This window comes from Callithrix jacchus, chromosome 15, assembly GCF_049354715.1.
Source record: "Callithrix jacchus isolate 240 chromosome 15, calJac240_pri, whole genome shotgun sequence".
Classification (NCBI taxonomy): Eukaryota; Metazoa; Chordata; class Mammalia; order Primates; family Cebidae; genus Callithrix; species Callithrix jacchus.
The window spans coordinates 72,574,260-72,594,979 of record NC_133516.1 but is presented as its reverse complement, the minus strand read 5'-3'; the positions used below and the strand labels follow the sequence as shown (position 1 = coordinate 72,594,979).

At 57.3% G+C, this 20,720-nt stretch overlaps 2 protein-coding genes and 1 long non-coding RNA gene across 3 annotated transcripts; 1 reads left to right on the top strand and 2 right to left on the bottom strand.

The window, feature by feature from the left end:
* Positions 1 to 3,883: 3,883 nt before the first annotated feature.
* LOC100405791 (plexin-D1) lies at positions 3,884 to 11,383 on the bottom strand. Its single transcript, XM_054245976.2, has 10 exons — positions 11,221 to 11,383; positions 10,260 to 10,363; positions 10,109 to 10,172; positions 9,290 to 9,324; positions 8,934 to 9,038; positions 8,204 to 8,367; positions 7,031 to 7,178; positions 5,693 to 5,833; positions 5,247 to 5,321; positions 3,884 to 5,096 (listed from the first exon to the last, which is right to left on the bottom strand). Exons 1-10 carry the CDS (start codon positions 11,366 to 11,368, stop codon positions 4,980 to 4,982), a joined length of 1,101 nt encoding a protein of 366 aa, XP_054101951.2. The 5' UTR covers positions 11,369 to 11,383; the 3' UTR covers positions 3,884 to 4,979.
* Positions 11,384 to 11,590: 207 nt separating this feature from the next.
* On the bottom strand, positions 11,591 to 15,591 carry LOC144579586 (uncharacterized). The gene is made up of 3 exons (XR_013527533.1): positions 15,488 to 15,591; positions 15,038 to 15,142; positions 11,591 to 12,578 (listed from the first exon to the last, which is right to left on the bottom strand). It is a non-coding gene; the product is annotated as an uncharacterized LOC144579586 (long non-coding RNA).
* Positions 15,592 to 15,897: 306 nt separating this feature from the next.
* On the top strand, positions 15,898 to 20,720 carry LOC118147691 (rhodopsin-like). The gene is made up of 5 exons (XM_035273797.3): positions 15,898 to 15,907; positions 16,382 to 16,550; positions 17,742 to 17,907; positions 18,017 to 18,256; positions 19,084 to 20,720. Exons 1-5 carry the CDS (start codon positions 15,898 to 15,900, stop codon positions 19,192 to 19,194), a joined length of 696 nt encoding a protein of 231 aa, XP_035129688.3. The 3' UTR covers positions 19,195 to 20,720.

Sequence of the window (20,720 nt, the reverse complement as noted above, 5' to 3'; positions counted from 1 at the left end):
ATAGGAGGTCCTGCCTCGGGGAGACTGTGTGCTGTATGGAGCTGCGGCACAGACATCAGATATTGAGATGCAAAGGAGCTGGTGGGGATTAACCCGGCCCTGAGATCAGGCTTCCAGGAGGAGGTGGCTTTTGATCCTAAAGGATGGGTAGCTTGCCAGGTGGATGGGGCCGAGGGTGTCGTGTGAGGGGTGGGGTGAAAGGAGGGGGATCTGTTTAGAAAGAACCCTCTGGCTGTGGAAAGGAAAGATTAGAGTGGCTGAGAAGAGAGGGAGACCTTTCAGCCACTGGTTCTGAAGTGCTACTGGGCCAGGCACAGTGACAGTCAACAGGTCTCCTACTCTGCAGCAGCCAGCACCTGTGCTCTGAAGAGGAGGCGGGGTGGGGCTTCCAGCGGGGCAGGTAGGGCTGGCTGCTAGTTTGAGACAGGATGGGAGGGGCTGTCTGAGCAAGGACCTTGTGTCTGGAGTGGGTCACATTTCAGCAGAAGGAAGAGTGGGTGCAAAGGCCCTGGGGTGGGAACACGTTCCACAGGAAGGTTTGTGAGGCTACAGCCCAGTAAAGAGAAGGACAGGCATGGGAGATGAGGACCAGGGGCTTTAAAAACATTCTCGGCACCCTTCACATGGAGAGGCGGGCTCCATGACTGCTTGACTAGTAGAGTTCAGTGACAATGACGTGATGACAATTCCTGGGCCCCACCTTAAGGCAGCTTCTAGTTCTTGTGTTTGGGGATGGTTCTTGTTTTGTGATACTCACTCTTCGAACTTGGCCACCATTCTATGGGGAAGCCCAAGCAGCTTGTGGAGAGGAACTGAGGATCCCACCGTTCAGCCCCCGCTGAACTCCCTGACCAGCGGGTACCATCTGCCACTGTCTGAGTGCAGCATGTCGGAACTGCATCTTCCAGCCCTAATTGAGCTGCCCCAGAAGACACCTGGTGAAACAGGGACAAGCCTTTCTTGCCAAGCCCTGTCCCGATTGCAGATTCGTGGACAAAAGAAGTGACTGCTGTTATTTCAAGCCCCTATGTCCTGGGGTGGTGTGTCCCGAAGCAATGGATCTTTCTAAACAGATCCCCTCATTTCACCAGAACAAGGGCTGTAGGGTAGATGAGGGCTGGATCACGCAGGGCCTTGTAAGCCCAGGGCAAGCACGGTGGGCTTTATTTTAATTGTTAATAGGGAACCATTAGAGGACGGCCAGCAACAGAGTCACTGCAGGGATGTGGACAGTCAGGCCTTCGAGGAGGCCCCTGCCACTGCCCAGATGAGGGAGTGGTGGCCAGCCAGGACGTGCTCACGGAGCAAGTGGTTACAAGTGGTAGATTCTGGGTCGCTGCTGAAGGCGGTGTGGACAGGCTCTGCTGATGGACTGAATGGAGGAAGGGTCACTGATGAGTCCGCAGTTGGGGGTCTAGACAGCTAGGTGACTGCTGTGTGATCATTCCTGAGGTGAGGACTCGGCACGTGCTGGGAGGCTGCTGAGATGTGGTCCTGATGAGAGGTAGCAGCCAAGACACGGAGGACACAGAGGAGGGGTAGACTAAAGGGAGTGTCAGAGGCAAACTGCACAGGCCTTGAGAGAGGGGCAGACAGCACAGAGGGAGGCAGGCTGCTCAGCACAGGGCAACAGCCACTCCCGGCCCGCCCCTGCTCCGTCACCCCACTCTCTCCTCCTGGGATCCAGGCTTTGCCTAGATGTGCTGACAGCCTCCCTGGCGTGTCGGTAATGTGGCTGCCAGCAGGGCCCAGAGGGGCGCCCAGAGCAGATGGTGCAGTGGGGCTGGGCTGGTGCTTCCCTAGGAGGGGTCTGCTCCTGCCACCACTCATTCACGGCTTGGCCTGGAGCTGTGGGAGGCACCTCCGGGCAGGCTGCAGTGCAGAGGGAATCACTGGGCATCTCATGTCCATGAGCTGGGGGCAGGGGCAGGGGGTGTCTGGCGTCTGTGAAACCTTGGGCAAGTCACCTCCCTTAGCTGCAATGGTTTCTTCCCTTTTGAAAGGTGTTTAGTTTGAGGATGCGACATCAGGGGTTCCCAGCCTCCTATGACCCTCAGAGGGTAGGGACCTCCCTGCTGCCCACAGCTGCCAGGTCCTCAGAACCCCAGATAAGGATTATAGCTGGTTCATGGAAGGTGGCCACTTTCCCTGTTGAAAAACGACTCTGAAAACCAGAGATTTCCTCCATTAGCAAATACATTTCTGAACTTCAAGGAGGAAGTGCATGTTAATCAGACATTAAGACAGGCTGTGGAATATTTAATGACACAGAAAGATGTTACTGACATATTGTTGCATGGGGGAAAATCAGGTTGCAAAATGGTGTGTGCGCCCCATCCCAAGTTCACTCCTCGGCCCCGCCCTATCCAAGCACCCCATGCGGGTGGCGTTCTGGGAAACGCTTGCTAGTCACGGAGGGTTAGGGCAGCTCTTATTTTCTTCACGCTTTTTGTGCTTCCATTTCTCTGGGAACCGGGTATTCATTCTAGAGTCACACCCGCCTCCCTCACCCTCAAATGCTATCAAATGTGCTGATAACTTAAATTAGAAAATCTGCCGCTTAATAAGAAGGAGTCAATGCTCAGAATAGAACATGTGAAAGATAAAGACTATCATTCCACACAGAAGCCACTACAGGAAAAAGCTGTTTTTAAAGCAAAAGCTTGTTTACTTTTCTCCTCACTTTTCTGTTCTCATTAATTCTAGAACTGGTATTTGTGGGATTTTGTTTAAAGTGTATGAATCTTTTGTCCTAGTTCTTACTCTTGATAAGTACGTGTGTAACTATTTTTCCTTCACAAAAGCAAGAAATTAGAGTTGCTGTACATTTGGAGCTGGCTCTTGAGATCTTTCCCTTTCCCTGGGGTGGGGAGGAGCCAGCGGGCTGGGAGTGTCTGTGTCAGGTTCACTGTTCCTGTGGGCAGGGGTGAGGAACAGCCTGTACTGTGGAGATCAGTGTTTAGGGTTCAACTGTGCTTGGGGGTTAAACTGCCTGCTTCCTTTTCTGATAAATGGGCTGAATGTTAGGTACTTTTTTTTGAGACAGAGTCCCACTCTATTGCCAGGCTGGAGCGCAGTGACACAATCTTGGCTCACCGCAGCCTCCGCCTCCCAGGTTGAAGCGATTCTTCTGCCTCAGCCTCCCGAGTAGCTGGGACTATAGGCACACGCCAGCACGCCTGGCTAATTTTTGTATTTTTAGTAGAGATGGGGTTTCACCATGTTGGCCAGAATGGTCCCCATCTCGACCTCGTGATCCGCTCGCCTCGGCCTCCCAAAGTGCTGGGATTACAGCCGTGAGCCACCGCGTCCAGCCAATGCTACGTACTTTTTAAGCTTGATCAGAAATTCAGGGCAAGTGTCAGCTCCCTTTCTAGGGTGGTCATCTTTGGCCTCCCACCTATTTGGGGGACCACTGGGGAGACTCTGGCCTGGAGGGTGCACGGGACAGAGGAAGGAAGGGCCCATGTGACGTGGTTCTCATTCTGCTCCTTCCTTGTTGTGGGACCTTGAGCAATGCCTCAGCTGTGCTGAGCCTGGTTGCTGTGTCTGTCACACAGGGACGCTAGCACGCTCCTCGTGGGCTTGTTAGAGCTGAGGGGAGGAGCAGGGCCCACACAGTTGCAGGCAGCGCACAGCAGCTGGGAAATCTTCCTGGACGTTCCGGGGTGTCTTCAGAGCTTAAGGAATGTCAGCTCCAGGCCAGGCCCATAGCATGTACACAGCCTGTACCGTCTCGTTTCATCTCCGTGACTGCCCAAACCTCAGAGTGCAGAGGAGGCAGGAGGGACGGCAGGCTCCCTCCCTCCCTCTCTCACAAACTGGTAAAGAAACTATCTCACCGATTGGCTATCTTAGGACAACGGTTGGAGCCCACAGGAGGTTTGCCCGTCAGGCTTTTATTATAAAAAAGATTCCAGAGTCCCAGCTGCCCTCCTCCGGCCCCCATGGGCTCTGAGCCAGTCCCAACACTGGCTGAGTTGACTTCAAGGGGCCGACATGGCCCCTCGGCCACATAGGGTCGCTTCTGGCAGAAGCGGGATGGGTGCTGGTCTCAGGCTCCGAAGGCGCTCTGCCAGGTCTGCCCGATCTCTGGAGCAGTCTTTTCCAGTGTTGCAGGGGGAGCCTCTCGGGACCCTTCCCCGGGTCCTCTGCGCAAGCGGCAGCTATTCACAGTTGGTGCATGATACGTTTTTTTTTTTTTAATATATAAAAGCTTTAAAAAAAAAAAATGTGGTGCTATCTTTAGAAACACTTCCAGCAAGAGCAAGTAGCCCAGCTACAGCCTAGGTGCATCCTAACCCCTCTCCTTTCCCTGGAGACGGGGCTCTCAGCTCCTGTATTCCCCACCCCTCCCCTCCCCTCCACCCTTCCTGCTCCTGGAGGAGCCCACAGAGCACCCCTTGGCGTGGGCACTGCCCACTCTACCAACAGCCGCCCAAGCAACAAAAACCTGACACTGCTTGAAAGTGTCTGTGGCCAGGATCCTCTTTGGGTGAGGGGAAAGTGGTGATGACGTTTTGGTGGTTGAAGCAGAAACCAATCAAAGGCCGGTTCAAGGACGGCTCCCTGCCCCAGTGTAGATGAGGTAGAGTTTCTGGGCTGCAGCCTCCTCTCCCCGTCTTTGTGCTTGGCTGCCTGGTTGCTCGGGGCTCTCAGCAGCAGGACCAGCTGGGCGCTGCGGAGCGAGTGGGTGGGCACAGTACAGGCCGTGCTGGGCAGACGGGGGAGCCTGACCAGCTCTCTGGCCCCCGTCCCAGAGACTGATCTGGGAACCAGGTGGGAGGGCATGGAGGTCCCCAGGGGTCAAGGCTGAGCACCTCTGCCTGGCTCAGAGCAGCCCCTCCTCCTGCCCCCGCCCCAGCCATCTCTGCTCAGTATTTCCCAGCCTGAGTCACAGGCAAGGGGTGGAAGATCAGGTCGAGCCCCAGCAGGCATCTTGTTTCCCCAGCAGCAGCCTGACCAGCTCTCCGTGTGTCTCAGGCCTCACTGTAGCACTCGTAGATGTTGTCCTCCATCAAAGCCACCACCTGCTCAAACTTGTACTGCAGCTGTGTCCTCCGGGCCGTGGGGTTGGCCTCTAGTGCGGCCATGATCTGAGGGGAGCAGCGGAGTCAGCCGGGCCCCTCGCGGGGGAGAACGCACCCCTGAATGTCCACCACCAGTGGCGGCCATCCTGAGATGTGTGTACTTGAGTAGGAAGCTCCCCTGCCCCGACCACAGGTGCCTCACCCTAGGGCACTCACCTGTGGCCGATACCTCTTGGCGTATTTATAAATCTCTGCCGTGGCCACATTGGTATTGAATTCATTCTGGTATTTCTACAAGGAGGCAGGACGGGGAGGAGGAGGAGAACCCAGCTGTCAAAACTGAGCCACACCCCATCAAAGCCAGCTTGTACACAACCCCCCAACTCCCCACGGCACAGTTCACCGACGAGGCCCCTCACGTCCTGCAGATGAAGATGGTTTCCCGGACCCTGAAGTCCAGTCTCCTCTCCGTCCAGAGGGTGCTCTCCTGCTCCCACGCCCCAAGCTCTGGGAAAATGTGCAACGAACTTACAGGCCAGCAAGAGGTCACAGCTGCCTGAAATGCCCACTGTGCTCCCTGCCCTCATTCCAGTGGAGGCACTGAGGCCCAGACCCCCAGCTCCGATCCTGCAGCTCGTCAGGGCCCCCCCAAACCTCTGTACCCGAGACTCCTCAGCCAGATGGGCGTTCATCTCCTGCTCGTTGAGCGGCGTCATGTCCTGGATCTGCTTGTAGTAGCGCTGCACGATCTTCCGATACTCGGGAATCTCCTTGGCATAGAGGAGTTTGTTGGTTGGCGAATCCTGGGCAGAGAGGAGTGAGGGGGTTAGATGGCCGCTGGAGAAAGGACAGATCGGGTTGTTTTCTAGATAAGCCCTCATCCCTCCTGCCACATAAGTGACCTTAAGCAGGCCCCTGAGGCCCGAAGAGGCTCGCCCTGTCACTGAACGTCCCCTACTCAGCCAGCCCCTGACCAGGGGCTCCTCACTGTGCTCTGTCTGCCCCACCTACTTTCCCCAGGACTATCAGGACAGTGACCTGCGGGAGCCCTACTTCTTTCAGGAGGAACAGTGCACAGACTTCGTGCCAGCTCTTTGCTGCATGCAGCCCATTCCACGTAACAAGGATGTGTCCTTGACAGGTGATAGGTCTTGGTGGCTAGGATTTCTGGAAGCCTGAGTGCTGGCTCAGTGGAACATTTCCCACCACATGCTCCTAGCGCCCGGAAGAAGTGCCAAGGACACTCCCAGTTCTTTGTCATGGGCATCCTGCCTTCTGAGGCAGTATGTGAGAAGCAGTGGAGCAAAGGCATTTTCTTTCCCATGGTCCGTCTCTGAAATGCATGGGCTAAATGCAGGGCCATGCACGCCCTGGACCAATCCTGCAGGGCCAGCTCTAATCATGCTGTCTCATCCCTACTCACAGCCACCAGTGCTCTCCTGCCTCCCTGTCTTTGCCGGTGTCATTCCCTCTGCCTGGAAGGCCATCTTCTTCCATCTCCAACCTCTAAAGCCAGACAGAGCCTGGTGTGCCCCCAACCCACTGCATGAATCTCACAGCTCCTAGCCACCCGTCACCCCTCTGTCCACCCCTTCACTGAATGCTCGCTTGAATGGCTCTTGACTTTCAGGGGCTGCTGGCCAGAGCTTAGTCTGATTCTCAGACGACATTGTGCCTGGCCAAGCAGGTTGTCTACACCCATACTGGCTTTCCCACACCGGGTTTTGGGCCTCAGTTTTCAAAGCCAGTGCCAAGCACAGCTATGGCAGGTGCCATTGGTCTGCAGTGACGCAGTTTCTGATGGAAGGTACCGGCTTCTAGGTGCCTCCCTGTCTGAATGACTCACTCATCCCACACCCGCTAGACCTGAGCTCTTTTTTGGTTCCCCTCCCAGGAAGATCTCTGAGGTCAGCCTCAGAGAGCCGAGGAGGCCACCCATGGTCAGCACCCCACTCGCCCCGTGCATGGGCCCGGCCTGGTCATTCCTGGGAGCAGCCGACCTTGCCCAGCTGCAGGTCAGAGATGGAGCAGGCATCGATGAAGGCCTGTGCGATGACTGAGAGGCAGGCGTCAATGTGGTCCGTCTTATCGATGTCAAAGACAAACTGGGGGTTCTTCAGGATGTTCACCCAGAACCGGAGAGGAAGGCTGTGGGGTGAGGTAACAAAGGCCATGAGAACCCACCCTGAGGGTAGGGTGGGGGAGGATGCAGTGGAGGGACAGCCTTGGAGGAGAGAGCTGGCATTGTCCCTCAAGGGCCCGAGGTGGAGCCTTGTCACAAGATGTGACCTTTGGGAACGTTAGTTTGCCCATCTCTGGCCAGCTGGGGTGGCAGTGGGGCCGAGAGCCGGGTTTCCTGCTGGAGCAAGGCAGGAGCTGCAGGGCTTAGCTGGTCCACCCCCGCAACCCCCTGCTGAGCCTCCAGCCAGGTCCTGGTTCTCATTAGAAGCCCCCACCCTGCCAGCCCCCAGCTCCTCCCCCAACCCTTGCAGGCAGCAGGAAGTCCAGCATTAGCAGAGTAGCTGTGGCAGGGATGCAGGGGCCAGGGCCTGGAGTGCTGGCCTTGTCCTCAAGAGGCCAGAGAGGGTGAGCAACACCCACCTCAGGCCACCCAGTGACTCAGCAGCCTGGGCACGTGCACCCCCAGAGCTCTGGGAAGCTGCTCTCACTGCAGAGAGATGCCTGGGCTGGCAGCGTACTTCCCAAGGCTCAGACTGGGTTTCCAGCAACTTCTCGTGGGGGTGTGTGACCCCGACAAGCTAAGAGGTGCTTCCAAGCAGGGCTACCGACTGGGTAGGGGATTCAGGTCATGTGGGGCCGAGCCTGGCTCTACTGTCTCAGGGCCGGTGTGGGCTTGAGCAGGTGTGCTCATCTGTGAAGTGGAGCTAGTGGTGCCCACCTGAGAGGCGTGTGGGAGAATGATAGTAAGGACAGCCCCTAGACCGTGCCTCCTGGGCACTCTTCTAGTTAATTCCTACCATTAACGTGGGTGGCATTTTACAGCTGGATGGAGGGGAACTGAAGCACAGAGAGGCTAAGTCACTCATCTGAAAGCACACAGCTGGGAAATGGCAGAGGAGGGCTTAAACCCAAGTAGGTGAGGCCAGAGACTAGACTCTGAACCCCCTGCCACAGGGGCCCCGACGGCACAGTGAAATCCGCATGGCCCCCACCTGTTGGTCTTCCAGATGTGTAGGGTGTCTGGGTCGGAGATTCCCCTCTTCTCAGTCTGCTCCTCCAGGAAGTCAAAGAAGTACTTTACAGCCAGCGGGGGCTTGTCTTCACGGATACTCAGAATGGCCTTGAACAGGTCATCCAGAAACTTCTGCAGCGTGCCCTGGAGGGTAGCAGGGTGGCCACCATCAGCCCCAGGCCATGTGCAGAAGGCTAGTGGGTACCCTTGGTGGCTCTGCAGAGCTTGAAATGCCCAGGCTGCTGAATGAGGAAGCCACATGGCATCAGGCTGGTCACCAAGTCTATCTGGCCTCAGTATTCTTGTCTGTGATAATGGGTTAGCCTTCGAAACTTGCTTCACAGAGGCACTGGAAGGACCAATCAAGGCACTGACACAGAGTCCAGAACTGGAGGTGCCAGGGTATGGGCTGTGGGGTGGTGGCACTGCTACTGAGCGTGGAGTGTGTCCTTGGGGACATCACTGACCCCTCTGGGCCTCTGCTGTGACGTTACGTGGACTAACGTAGAAGTGTCTGTCAGGCATTTTTCCTGGCAGCAATGGGAGGAAATGCCTCCTCAACTGAGACCCTAAGCATTCAGCCTCTTAGCTCTCCAGCCCTCCAGCTCCACAAGGGAAACAGGAAGAACTCGCAGCCCTCTCCCAGCCAGCCATGTGCACAGCTGGCCCTTGTACCCACTGCACGGAGGGGAGACTGAGGCTGGACCCACCTTGGTGGACAGCAGGCGGGTCAGGTAGATTTCTGGGAGCACCTTCTTGCGGTGGCTCTGCCGGTGAGACTTCTTGGGCTCTGTCAGTTCGTCCGTGGGCGGCACCTGGGAGGCCAGGCAGTGGTCAGCATCCGCACCAGGCCCCATCCTTGGCCGCCTGTGGGAGGTCTGGCTCTGCCATGCTTCTTAGCGCACAGGGCTGTGGTTCCCTCCTGATTCGGGGCCCCATCCCCACTCCTCCACCCCCAGCCTTTCCCGGGGCTTGGAGCACTTTTCCCAGAGGCCCAGGGCCACAGAAAGCCAAGGCCACACCCACTGAGGGGCCGGATCCCCTGGGGCTGAGCTTGGGCACTCACCAAATGGAAATATTTCTCTGTGTCCAAGTCTTTCACTGTGAGAGGAAGAACACAATAAATAAACATGAGAGAGGAGAGGAGAGAGAAACAGAAACGAAGACAGAAAGACGGGGAGAGAAACAGAGACAGAGATCCAATCAGGCAGAGAGAAGAAGACCGAGGCGCAGACACTCACAGGGAGACTGAGCCTGGGAGAGATGGAGAGAGAGAGGAGAGAGGTCCAGAGACACACAGCCAACAAGGCAGAGTAAGGCAGAGAGAGAAATACACACACACAGTGACCACAGGGATGGAGGGACTCAGAGGGAGGGACAGAGGAGGAGGGGCCCGGGGAGGCAGGGCAGCTGCCTCTGCCCACCCCTCTGGAACCCAGAGCTCCTGCTGGGGGAGACCTGAGATTCTGCCCCCAACCTCAGTAGGGGACCCGGAGACCCAGGAGCCTGGGCTCGCAGGCCTGCCAACCAGGTGGCTGTGCCATCTGAGGGTGTGGAGGGGACTTGAGGCAGGGACATGGCCCCAGGCTGGATTGGCATGCTGGCTCCCCTCTGGCCTGGCCACTGCCCAGACCTCCTGGAACCACTTCCCGGCCTCCCGGGGAATCTCTCCAGCTGCTATAGGAAATCGCTTGAAGAGGCCTGGTGCGGGTCCTGCCCAAGCAGTACTGGGTCAGAGGAGCTTGGCCCCGCCCAGCCCCCACCAAAGAGGCCTCAACCCAGGACAGCCCTGCCTCTTGGAGCCTCAGTTTCCCCACTGGGGCATGGGATGGAAGCCCCTACCCACACGTAGCCTAGACTCCCTTCCCATGTGCACCCACACTACCTCGGCCCAGTGTGTTGTTGTTCTTGTCTATAAGGCTCATGGCCAGGGAGGCACCTTCAGGGATCTGACAAGAGGGGAAAGGACAAGGTCAGTGGCCGGAGGCCGGGGTGGGGGAATGAGGGCGGAGGACTGGGTGGGGGCAACACTGCACCTTGTAATGGGCCAGTGTGTTAAGCTTCTTGCGGCCGTCTTCCACCACTGAGGTGTCATCCAGGTCCCGAAGGTTGTAGCTCTGTGTACTGGAGGCGAACCACTCTGGGGGACAAGGAGTAGACCATCAGGGCCTGGGAAGGGAGCTGAGCCTGAGGGGTAGGTACCGGCCCAGCCACACAGGGAGAGGCCTCTCGCTATCCCCATGGAAACCGAGGCAAGCCATGCCTCTCTCTCAGCCTCCATTTTCCCATCTGTAAAATGGGGAGGGCAGGAAATGAGCTGGGGGAGAGGGTGTGAGGGTACAAAGTGAAGGTGCCAGGATGGAGGACACCGAGGAGAAGCTCTGGAAGTGGCCTTGTCTGCAGGGCTGCTCATGTTACAATTTCGATGAAACCCTTGGCCTCACAAAGACTCACAAAACCCACTCCGTGCCGGGCGTCGTAGCTCACCCCTGTAATCCCAGCACTTTGAGAGGCTGAGGGAGGAGGATCACTTGAGCCCAGGAGTTCAAGACCAGCCTGGGCAGCATAGCATGACACTATCTTTACAGAAAGTAACATTAGCTGGGTGTGGTGGCACACACCTGTAGTCCCAGCTACTCAAGAGGCTGAAATGAGAGGATCACTTGAGCCCAGGAGCTGAGACTGAGTGGTTGCACTCCACCCTGGGTGACAGAGTGAGACCCTGTCTCAAAGACAAACCAACCCACTTTAGGGGTTGCACCCCTCCTTTAGGAATGAGGAAGCCGTTCCTGAAGGCTTTTTGCTGCTGCCCTTCACTCGCCCACACTGCAGGACTTGTCTCCCACAGAGCAAGAGCTTCTGGCCGAGGGGCCTCATCAGATCCTCTCCGTGTCACCACGTTCATGCACCATGCCAGGTAGAAGGAGTGTTTCCGTCAAGGCAGGGGCCAGCCCCAGCTGAAGCAGCCTGATGGGGCTCCACCCCATCCCCACCCACCGAGGTCGACATCCTCCGCGCGCGGCCATTGGGAGTAGGGCACGTTCTTGCAGAAGGCCTCCAGGATCTTCTCCTTGACCTGCGTCAGCGTGTCAGTGTCCGTGGCCCGCACGCTCAGCGAGTCCATTCCGCAGCCCTGGAAGGACATGTTCAGGTTCTGCAGGGGAAGGCGGGAGAGAAAGATCAGTGAGTTGCCACCATCACCATGTCGGTGCCCAGGCAGCAAGGCCCTGCCCAGGAAGGCTGGGTCAATGCCGTAAGGTCAACGCCCCAGCCCTGGGACCCTCCCAGCCCTGCTGGCTCACCCAGGGCTTAGCCTCTATGTTCTCCCGAAGCAGCCACTCCTCGTTGAGCGTGTATCGGGCCTTACCTGTGATGGCATCGATGGAGCCCTTGTTGATTTGCTGCTGGGATACTGGGGACCCGTGAGCAATGTGGGCTCTGAGGACTCGGGGGCTTCAACCCCTCCAAGTAGCCCAAGGAGGAGGGCAGGGAGGGTTCTCCAGGGCCTTGGGTACGCAGGGCTGTTCTGGGGCCTTCATGGTGGGAATCTGGAGGGCACCACATCCACCAGGGATGCCTGAGACTCCCCGTGAACAGAGGGGCATCTGGAGAGTTGACCCAACACAGACAGTCCCAGCAACTGTGCAGCCACCATTCGAGGGGCGCGGGGCGCTGACCCTGCCCTAGATGCCGCGCTCAAGGCTGGGCGAGCCCCGGCTCAGCAGGTCCTCACAAGCTCTGCAGAGAGACTATGTCCTGTTTTGCATAGTCTGCTTGGAAAGGCAGGAGAAAGCAGGCATGGAGACTCCAAGGCCTGGAGCCTAGGACAGAATGGCAGGGCTGAGATGTGAGGCTGTGTATGTGCTGGGGAACAACATGGGGACATCTGTGGCTTTGGGGCAACCACTGGAATAAGTCCCGAAAGGCTGAACCCCACCCCCCGCACTGAGGCCCCATGGCCCACCTTTCATGGGCTCAGGGCTGTCCAGGAATCGGGCTGGCTGCCCCTTTAGCTGGAGACTGAGCGGGAACACCTGGCTTTTCTGGGTCGTATGCAGCTGCAAAAGGACGGAAAAGAGCATGGGGGGCGTGGGAGTGCCTGGGGCTCTGCTGGGGGTGGGTGTCTTAGAGGCAGATGAGGGCGGGGCTGCTGGGGATGGGGATGGGGGGAGCAGAAGGTAGAGAGGGGCAGGGCAGAGTGAGGGGTACAGCATCTGGACTTATGCAGGCCCACCCTCCACCCATGCTGGAGTCACCCCACTCGCCATCACCTGGTCACAGTGTACGATGGACTCATTCACCCACACAGCCTCGAAGACCTCCTCCAGCCCAAAACTACACTCCAGGGCTCCACCCTGTGGGAAACAGATTGGGAGGCGGGTTTGAGGAGAGCCAAGCCAGCATGCATCACCCTCCAACTCCAGCAGGACAGCATGGGCTCCCGTTGGAAAGGTGGGCTTGGTTGAACTGTCATTCCTTTGCCCGGGCTGTCCCGTCCCCCCAGATCCCCTTCCCGGCCATCACATCCAGTGTTTGAGGGAGGCCAAGAATGTAAGAATGCCAAGAACTTTGGCCTCGTGCTCTCAGCGCCACTAAAAGCCTCTCCGGCATCCCCAGTGGTCCAGTCCAGGGGCCTTGTATTCAGCTCCTGAGGCGTCACTCCCAGGGGGCTCCCCTGCTCTTTGAGCCTTACCACCGCCTACCTTGCCCAACCAGACCCTGCCCAGATGTGCCCCAACACTCAACCCAGCCAGGTTCTCCCGCCCCGGCCTTTGCCCAAGCCCTCCCCTCCACCTGAATAGCTGTCTTTCTTCCTGCCACCCAGCAAAGATCAATCCAGCGCAGAAGCCCCCTGTTCTGATGTCTTCCCAGATGCTCCCCTCAAATCAAAGGGGTGTGCCTCACTTGATCCTCATTCATTCCCTCAGCAGCAACTATTCAGGTGTCTGCTGGGGCGCTGCGAAGCTCCTAGAGCCGCCCCATCCCTGTGTGCCAGGCACCACCCTTAGCCCCTTGCTCTGCTGTTTACTTGTCTCCTCTCCCACTGGGGAGGGTCAGGGCTGGGCCTCAGCCCCTCTGACACCACCCCTAAGCGCAGCAGAAAGCAGCTGCAAGAGCCCGGGCCTGGGTTCAAACCCCACCTCTGCCTCTTCCCAGCTGTGTGACCTCATACAAGTCGCCCCCACTTCTCTGAGGCTTGGTTTTCCCACCTGGACAATGGGAATAGGGTTGCAGGGAAAACCGGAGATTGTGTACCTCAGAGGGCTGCCCACTGTAGGTGCCTAATATGTGCTTTCTATCATTAGTATGCAGGAAGTATCCAATAATGTTTGTGTCATGGCTACGCAGGGCTTGGTTCCCCAGGCTCATCTGGCCCTCTCAGGAGCAGCACCAGTACTATTTGTTGAGTGAACAGACTCAGGTTTTGTGTATGAAGCCAAGCCCCAGCCAGCTGCGTGGCAGAGCTTCCTGTTTATGTCCCTGTGGCTGGCAGATGTGACACCCTGAGGAGAGTGCAGGTCAACCTCCCTGTTTTTTGGGGTCCCAGCCCGGAGGCTAACTCAAGAAAGTGGCTGCTGACGGGGCCAAAAACCTGTGTTGTCCCCTGCCATGCTGAGCTGGAGATGGGTCCCTCCTCTGAGTCCTCAGCTACCTCAGGATAGCACAGTCAGCTGTCCCAGGCCTCCCCAGGGTGTACGCTCAGCAAACAGGCCCCCCACCGGCAGCCTTCAGTGTTCTCAGAGCAGGCCAGGGGGCAGGAGGGCAGGCACCCCTACAGCACAGTCAGAGTAGAGGCTGCCCCGCCACACAGCTGGGAAGAATCGGCAGGACTCAAGTCACATTCTCGCCTCCCCATTCCCAGGCCCACAGCCCAGGGGCAGAGCCATCCTACCCACCCGCCAAGGCCCCTAGCTGCTCCCAGAGGTGCTTGCCCCAACTCTTGCAGGGTGGGGCTTGAGGACTGAGGGCAGGCCCCACCCTGGCCTTCCCAGGGCTCCAGCTCCTGCTGCGAGGCTTCCCAACACATCCCAGATGCCAGGCACGTGGCCCCCACGTGTTACAGCCCTCACAGGCCTCAGCTCCTCCCTGGAAGCAACAGATGGTGAGTTCCAGGGAGCTGGGGAGGGGGGTGGCTGGCATGCCTCCAGGACTCATCAACGCTTCCCACCCAAGACGTGCCTCCAGGAGGGGACCAGAAAGGAGCTGCGTCCCCACCCCCAGCCCAGATGGTGAGGGTGGAGCTGGTTGCAAAGACGAGCACTGGATGGGGAGTCCAGGGCCAAGCACAAGTCCAGCCCTGTGCTGTGTCACCCAGTATCATCTACTTTTCCTTCCTGGGCCTCATCTTCCCCATCTGGACAATGAGAAATGGGATGGTTGAGGGGTTCTTCGGTCCTTCTGCAGGGAAGACCGAAGCCAACCACAGGGTAGTGGGCTTGGCGGTGGGGGGTGTGTCCAGGGTCACAGCTGAGGATAAGGGAGGGCAGGATAGGGCCCAACATGGGCAGTGTCCACCCTCCAGCTGCAGCACGGGGCAGGACACCCTGGGGGCACTGGCTTCCTTTTGGCAGCTGCTGGCACCTGGCTGTCCCCCTTGGCCTGGCCCTCACCACTTCCTCTTCCTGCAGCCAGAGTGGGGCTTCCTCATGTGGAATGTGGAAACTCAGAGAAAGCAAAGCAAAGCCCATACAGGAACCATGGTGCTGCGGCAGACCCAGAGCGGGGGTCACACCGGGACAAGGGGGCGGTTGGTGACCTGCGTGCTCCCAGCCCCCTCCTGGCCCCACCCGGGGCTGGCCTGGCCTCTACTTACTTGGAAAAAGGCAGCGTTGGCCAGAGGTACCAGGATGTTCTGGGAGCCACCCGTGGGCACGGGCGCCAGGGGTGAGGGCAGGGTCCGGGGGCAGTCCTGAGGGCTCTGCAGAGGAAACCAGAGGAGAGGGTGACATAGGGGCATTTCAGAGAAGAGGCAGGACTCACTGTGCCCCAGCCTGCCCCGTGCGGTCCTGACTCCCTGGGGAGAAAACTCTGTTCATTCAGTCCTAATGGCCACTACCACCACCTCGTGCCTCCCACCCACCACTGCCTTCCAATCTATGGGCAGGTCGCATTGGCCCCATTTAAAGATGAGGAAGGTGGGCATAGGCAGATGGATAACCCGCCCGGTGGTGGGCCCAGTTTCCTTCACGAGTGCTCCCGGGCATCAGAGGAGGCTGGTAGGCTGAGCTCCAGGCCCAGCTCCTCCCCTGTCTCTGGGCCTTACCTTTCCCAGTAGTAGAACAGGGGGCTGCACCCACTTCCCGAGACACCCCTAGGGCTGAAACTCCAGCTTCCTGACTGACCCATGTTAAGCAATTCAGAAAAGAGAAATCTAGAGCTTCCCAACAGCCCAGAGGAAAGACACGGGGAGGGCTCTGGGTCTGGGACAGTCCCAGGCTTGGCAGTGGTGGCTGAGAGGACTTCTCCCTTCTCCTCTCCTGTCAGCATTATCTGAAGCCCTCATATATTCAGTCAACAAACACCGTTTTGTGGTGATATCTGGGCAATTTGTGCAGGGCTGGCACTGAACACTGCCTTGATCTTATTTGGAGCAAGGCGCTCATCTCATTTCACAGCAAGGAAACTGAGCTGAGACTCAAAGAAGTCGAGCGCCCTGCTGGGGGTCACACAGGGATGGAGTTGAGTTTGAAGCTCGCATCTGTGTTGCTCCTTGGGCCATGTTCCAAACACCAAGCCTCTGGGTTTCAGCCACCTCTGCATTCCTTCCCAACAAGGAACTCTGCCTCACACTTGGATGCATTCTTCTGTTCAAACACACACACACACACACACACACACACACACACACACCCCACCCTACCAGGTTCCCAGTCCAGTCATGACCTCCTGATCTGATTCGTGTCCCTCATGCATCCAGAGCGCTAAACAAATAACTTCCCCCATTCACTGAGTTTCTTTGCCCAGCTCCCCTCAGCGTGGGGTCCCTCTGCCCCTTCCTCCTCCTCCCAGTATCAAGCTCTCTCCTTCCTCAAGGGCTCTCAGGGCCCTCTCTCACTCCAGGTTGCTTTCCTACCTACCCTCTCCCTGTCTAGGGGTAGTGCGCCCTCCTTAGACAGGCAGTGGGGTCAGTGCTGACCGCCTGCTGGCTGCCTTGCAGGTGAAATTGCCCTGTGGTCCTTGGTGGTCCTGGCCATCGAGCACTATGTGGTGGTGTGTAAGCCCATGAGCAACTTCCGCTTTGGGGAGAACCATGCCATCATGGGCGTTGCCTTCACCTGGGTCATGGCCCTGGCCTGCGCCGCACCGCCCCTCGCCGGCTGGTCCAGGTAATGGCATTGGGCAGAAGGGAAGGGGCTCCAGGGGCTCTCTGTAGGGTCCTCCAGTCAGGACTCAAACACAGTGCTGTCTGGTTCCAGACACTGACCTTGTAATGTCTTCTGGCCCAAATGCCCACCCAGGGTAGGGTGTGGGACAGAAGGAGGAACAGACTCTAAAGCTGCTGAAGGGCTGGTCCCACCTCCTGAGCTCCAAGTCAAAGAGAATCCAAGACATCCCAAGCCTTCACCTTGGCTGTGCCCCTAATCCTCAGCTAAGCCAGGCGCAAATTCCAATCCTCTTTGGTCTAGTGCCCCGGGAGCAGCCCCCTCTAACCTTGGGCCTCAGCAGTGGGGGAGGCCACGCCTTCCTAGTGCAGGTGGCCATATTGTGGCCCCTGGGAACTGGGTCCCATTTGGCCTCTAGGCAATTCCAAATGGGGCTGAGATGAGACACAGCGGGGACGGTGGTTTGGACATCAGGACTGGTGACTGGTCCCCAGAGGCCTCGTGTCCCTCTGCCTCCAGAAAATTCCCACTCTCACTTCCCTTTTCTCCTCAGACTGGCTAGGGTCCATTTCTTACCCCTTGCTGAATCTCAGCCCACCCCCTGGACTTTTTCCCCATCTTCTCCAGTCTGGCCTAGTTCCATCCTCTGGAATCACAGCCATTGGACGCTCTGGGTTTCCTGAGGCCATTTCACTGCCACCAACATCAGGAACCATTGCCACGTCCTAGCCATGTGCCCTGGGAGCCTCTTGTTTCCAGAAGCTGCACAGAGATCCCTTAGATACCCTGTGTGTCTGTCTTTGGCCTGGAAAATACTCTCACCCTGGTGCTAGTTTGTACAAACTGCCGCAAATACAGAGCCTGAGGGCTCTCCCCTCGTCCTCACCAACCTCTGCCTGGCATAGCCTGAGGCTCAGCAGGCAGCGGATGCTGAGGCAGGGCACGCAGGGAGAGGCTAGGTCATGTCATCTGGTACCGCAGCCACCAAACAATGAAGCGACACTGATTCCACATGGTGCATCTGCATCCCCACCGGATGCAGTCCATCCTGTCACCCAGCCACGCAGACCTTTATGATCCCCTTTCCAGGGAGGGAACAGGAAGCCCCAGAGAGGGCCAGTGCTTGGCAGGCACCTTGGCCGGGGCCATTCCCAAGTCCCTCACAGGCAAGGTCTCCCTACCTGCCTGTCTCAGGTACATCCCTGAGGGCCTGCAGTGCTCATGTGGAATCGACTACTACACGCTCAAGCCGGAGGTCAACAACGAGTCCTTTGTCATCTACATGTTCGTGGTCCACTTCACCATCCCCATGATTGTCATCTTCTTCTGCTATGGGCAGCTTGTCTTCACCGTCAAGGAGGTACGGGCTGGGGGTGGGTGGCCTCTGAGCGTCCAGCCCCCAACGCACATCTACAGCTCCTGCTCCTCGGAGGAGCCATGGTCTGGACCCGGGTCCCGTGTCCCTGCAGGCCGCCGCCCAGCAGCAGGAGTCGGCCACCACACAGAAGGCGGAGAAGGAGGTCACCCGGATGGTCATCATCATGGTCATCGCTTTCCTGATCTGCTGGGTGCCCTATGCCAGCGTGGCATTCTACATCTTCACACACCAGGGCTCCAACTTCGGTCCCATCTTCATGACCATCCCAGCGTTCTTCGCCAAGAGCGCCGCCATCTACAACCCTGTCATCTATATCATGATGAACAAGCAGGTGCCTACTGCGGGTGGGAGGGCCCCAGTGCCCCAGGCCACGGGCACTGCCTGCTAAGGATAAGCTATGTGCCAGGGCAGGGGAGGGGGCTCCATCAGGGCTACTGGCAGTGGGGCTCACGGGTCAGCAGTGTCAATGGGGAGCGTGTGAGAAATGCAGGTTCCTGGACCCCACCCAGACCTGCTGAATCTCAGGGTGGGCCCAGGAACCTGCATCACCAGCAAGCCCTCCAGGTGCCTCGGATCCTCACTCAGGTGTCAGAAGCTCCAGTCCAGATGGTTCTGGAAGCCTGATGTCAACGTCAGCAGGTCCCAGGCCGAGAATGGGATGGGCCAGTCTCCATAAAGCTGAATAAGGAGCTAAAAAATCTTATTCTGAAGGGTAAAGGGATAAGGCAGTCCCATAACAAAGAGCAAGTGGTTTCCCCGAGGAACCCAGAAGGGGGGAAACAGTCTCTGAAGTCAGCTCTGCCATTTTCCAGCTTGTGGCGCTGGGCAAGTCAGTTCCCCTCTCTGGGCCTTGGTTTCCTCATCCATAGAAAGGGCAAAACACCAAACTCTCAGATTACAGGAGAGAATTTGCAGCACACCCTTGGCACGCAGAGGGCACCATGAAATGTTGAGGGTGATGCAGCCCCCTATTGCTCGGTCCCTGGCATCTCTACGGGTGGGGAGTGTCTGCTTAGCAAGTTCCCTCCAGGAGGCCGGATTTGAGTGGATCTGTGAGGGGCACAAGCCGGGAAAGGGTTGGGGCAAACCTCACCAACGTGCCAGTTCCAAGCGCACTGTGGGCAGCCCCGGTCCTAACTCAGGCCTCTTGCCTTTCAGTTCCGGAACTGCATGCTCACCACCATCTGCTGCGGCAAGAACCCACTGGGTGACGATGAGGCCTCCGCCACCGTGTCCAAGACGGAGACCAGCCAGGTGGCCCCGGCCTAAGACCTGCCAAGGACTCTGTGGCTGACCGTAGGCGTCTCCCATCCCCCACACTCTCCCCCAGCCACAGCCATCCCACCAGGAGCAGCGACTGTGCAGAATGAACGAAGTCACATAGGCTCCTTAATTTTTTTTTTTTTTTTGAGAAATAATTCATGAGAGAAAAATGAGGCTTCTCACTCACCCGGGATGGCCTGAGAAGGGACATCCACGAAAACCTACTGATCTGGAGTCCCAGGTTCCCCAAGGCCAGTGGGATCTGTGCCCCTTCTCCTCCCAACTCATCTTTCAGGAACACGAGGGAAATCTTGCTTTCTGGAAAAATGTCCCAGTTTAGGGCTAAGTGTCTGGCACACAATGGAGCACACATAGGTGCTTAATAAATGCTGGATGGATGCAGGAAGGAATGGAGGAATGAATGAAGGAATGAATGGGAAGGGAGAACGTATCTGTCCTCTCAGACCCTCTTAGCAGCAGCAGCTCACACTTGGCTCATGATTTGGAGCAGTTGTTCTTCCCTCCCTGGGCCTCACTTTCTTCCCCTATGAAATGGAAATCCCACATCTCTGGTCCTGCCGACTTGCAGCTACTGAGAAGACCAAATGAGGGGCGTGTGTGTGTGTGTGTGTGTGTGTGTGTATGTGCGTGTGCTGCGTGTGCGTGTCCATGTGTGTGTTTAAGCACTTTGTAAATAGCAAGAAGCCGTACAGATGCTAGTTAACGTTGTGAATAACATCAATTAATGTAACTTGTTAATTATTATTAACAGGTAATTATGATCATTACCTCCTGATAGTGAACATTCTGAGATTGGGCATCAGAGGATGGGGTTTCAACCAGCCTTGGGGCAGGATTTAAAATGAGTTAGGCCTCGAGGCCAGACCAGGGCTGGAAGTTGAGCTGCAGGCAGGGTCAGTCACAGGAATGTAGAATGTAGTCATCAGACCTGAAAAACATTGGGGGAGAGGGGCAGTGAAGGCCAAGGTCCCAGTGAGGGTGAGATTGGGCCTGGGGTCTCACCCCTAGGGTAGAACCCCAGACCCCATGCCTCCCCTTCTCAGTGTGGCCTATGGAGAGACAGGCCTTTCTCTCAGCCTCTGGAAGCTACCTGCCCTTTTGCCCCAGCACCTGAGTCCCAGCATCAAGAGCATGGAGTCTTTAGAAGCCATGCTCACCCGTCCACATTTAATGAAGAGCTGAGTTCCTGACGTCATCCTTATCTCGAAGAGCTTAGAAACAAAGAGTGGGATATTCCACCTGGCCCACCTTCCCTGGGGATGTTCATGAGCCCCAGTTTCCAGTTTCCCTTGCCAGACAAGCCCATCTGCAGCAGTTGCTAGTCCATTCTCCATTCTGGAGAGTCTGCTCCAAAAAGCTGGCCACATCTCTGAGGTGTCAGAATTGACCTCCCTCAGTAGCTGCTCCCCCTTCTCCATATAAGCAAAGCCAGAAGCTCTAGCTTTACCCAGCTCTGCCTGGAGATGAAGGCAAATTGGGCCATTAAAGCTCAGCTCCTATGTTGGTATTAA

Bases quoted from the DNA above. Each gene is read 5' to 3' on its own strand.
- LOC118147691 (XM_035273797.3), top strand. The intron at 16,551-17,741 runs GTAATGGCATTG...TGCCTGTCTCAG, and splicing joins CCCCTCGCCGGCTGGTCCAG to GTACATCCCTGAGGGCCTGC. The intron at 17,908-18,016 runs GTACGGGCTGGG...GTGTCCCTGCAG, and splicing joins TTGTCTTCACCGTCAAGGAG to GCCGCCGCCCAGCAGCAGGA.
- LOC100405791 (XM_054245976.2), bottom strand. From the start codon at position 11,368: ATGTCCTTCCAGGGCTGCGGAATGGACTCGCTGAGCGTGCGGGCCACG. The intron at 7,179-8,203 runs GTGGGGGCCATG...CTCACCCCACAG, and splicing joins CACATCTGGAAGACCAACAG to CCTTCCTCTCCGGTTCTGGG. The intron at 5,834-7,030 runs GTCGGCTGCTCC...CTCTCTGCCCAG, and splicing joins CTGACCTGCAGCTGGGCAAG to GATTCGCCAACCAACAAACT.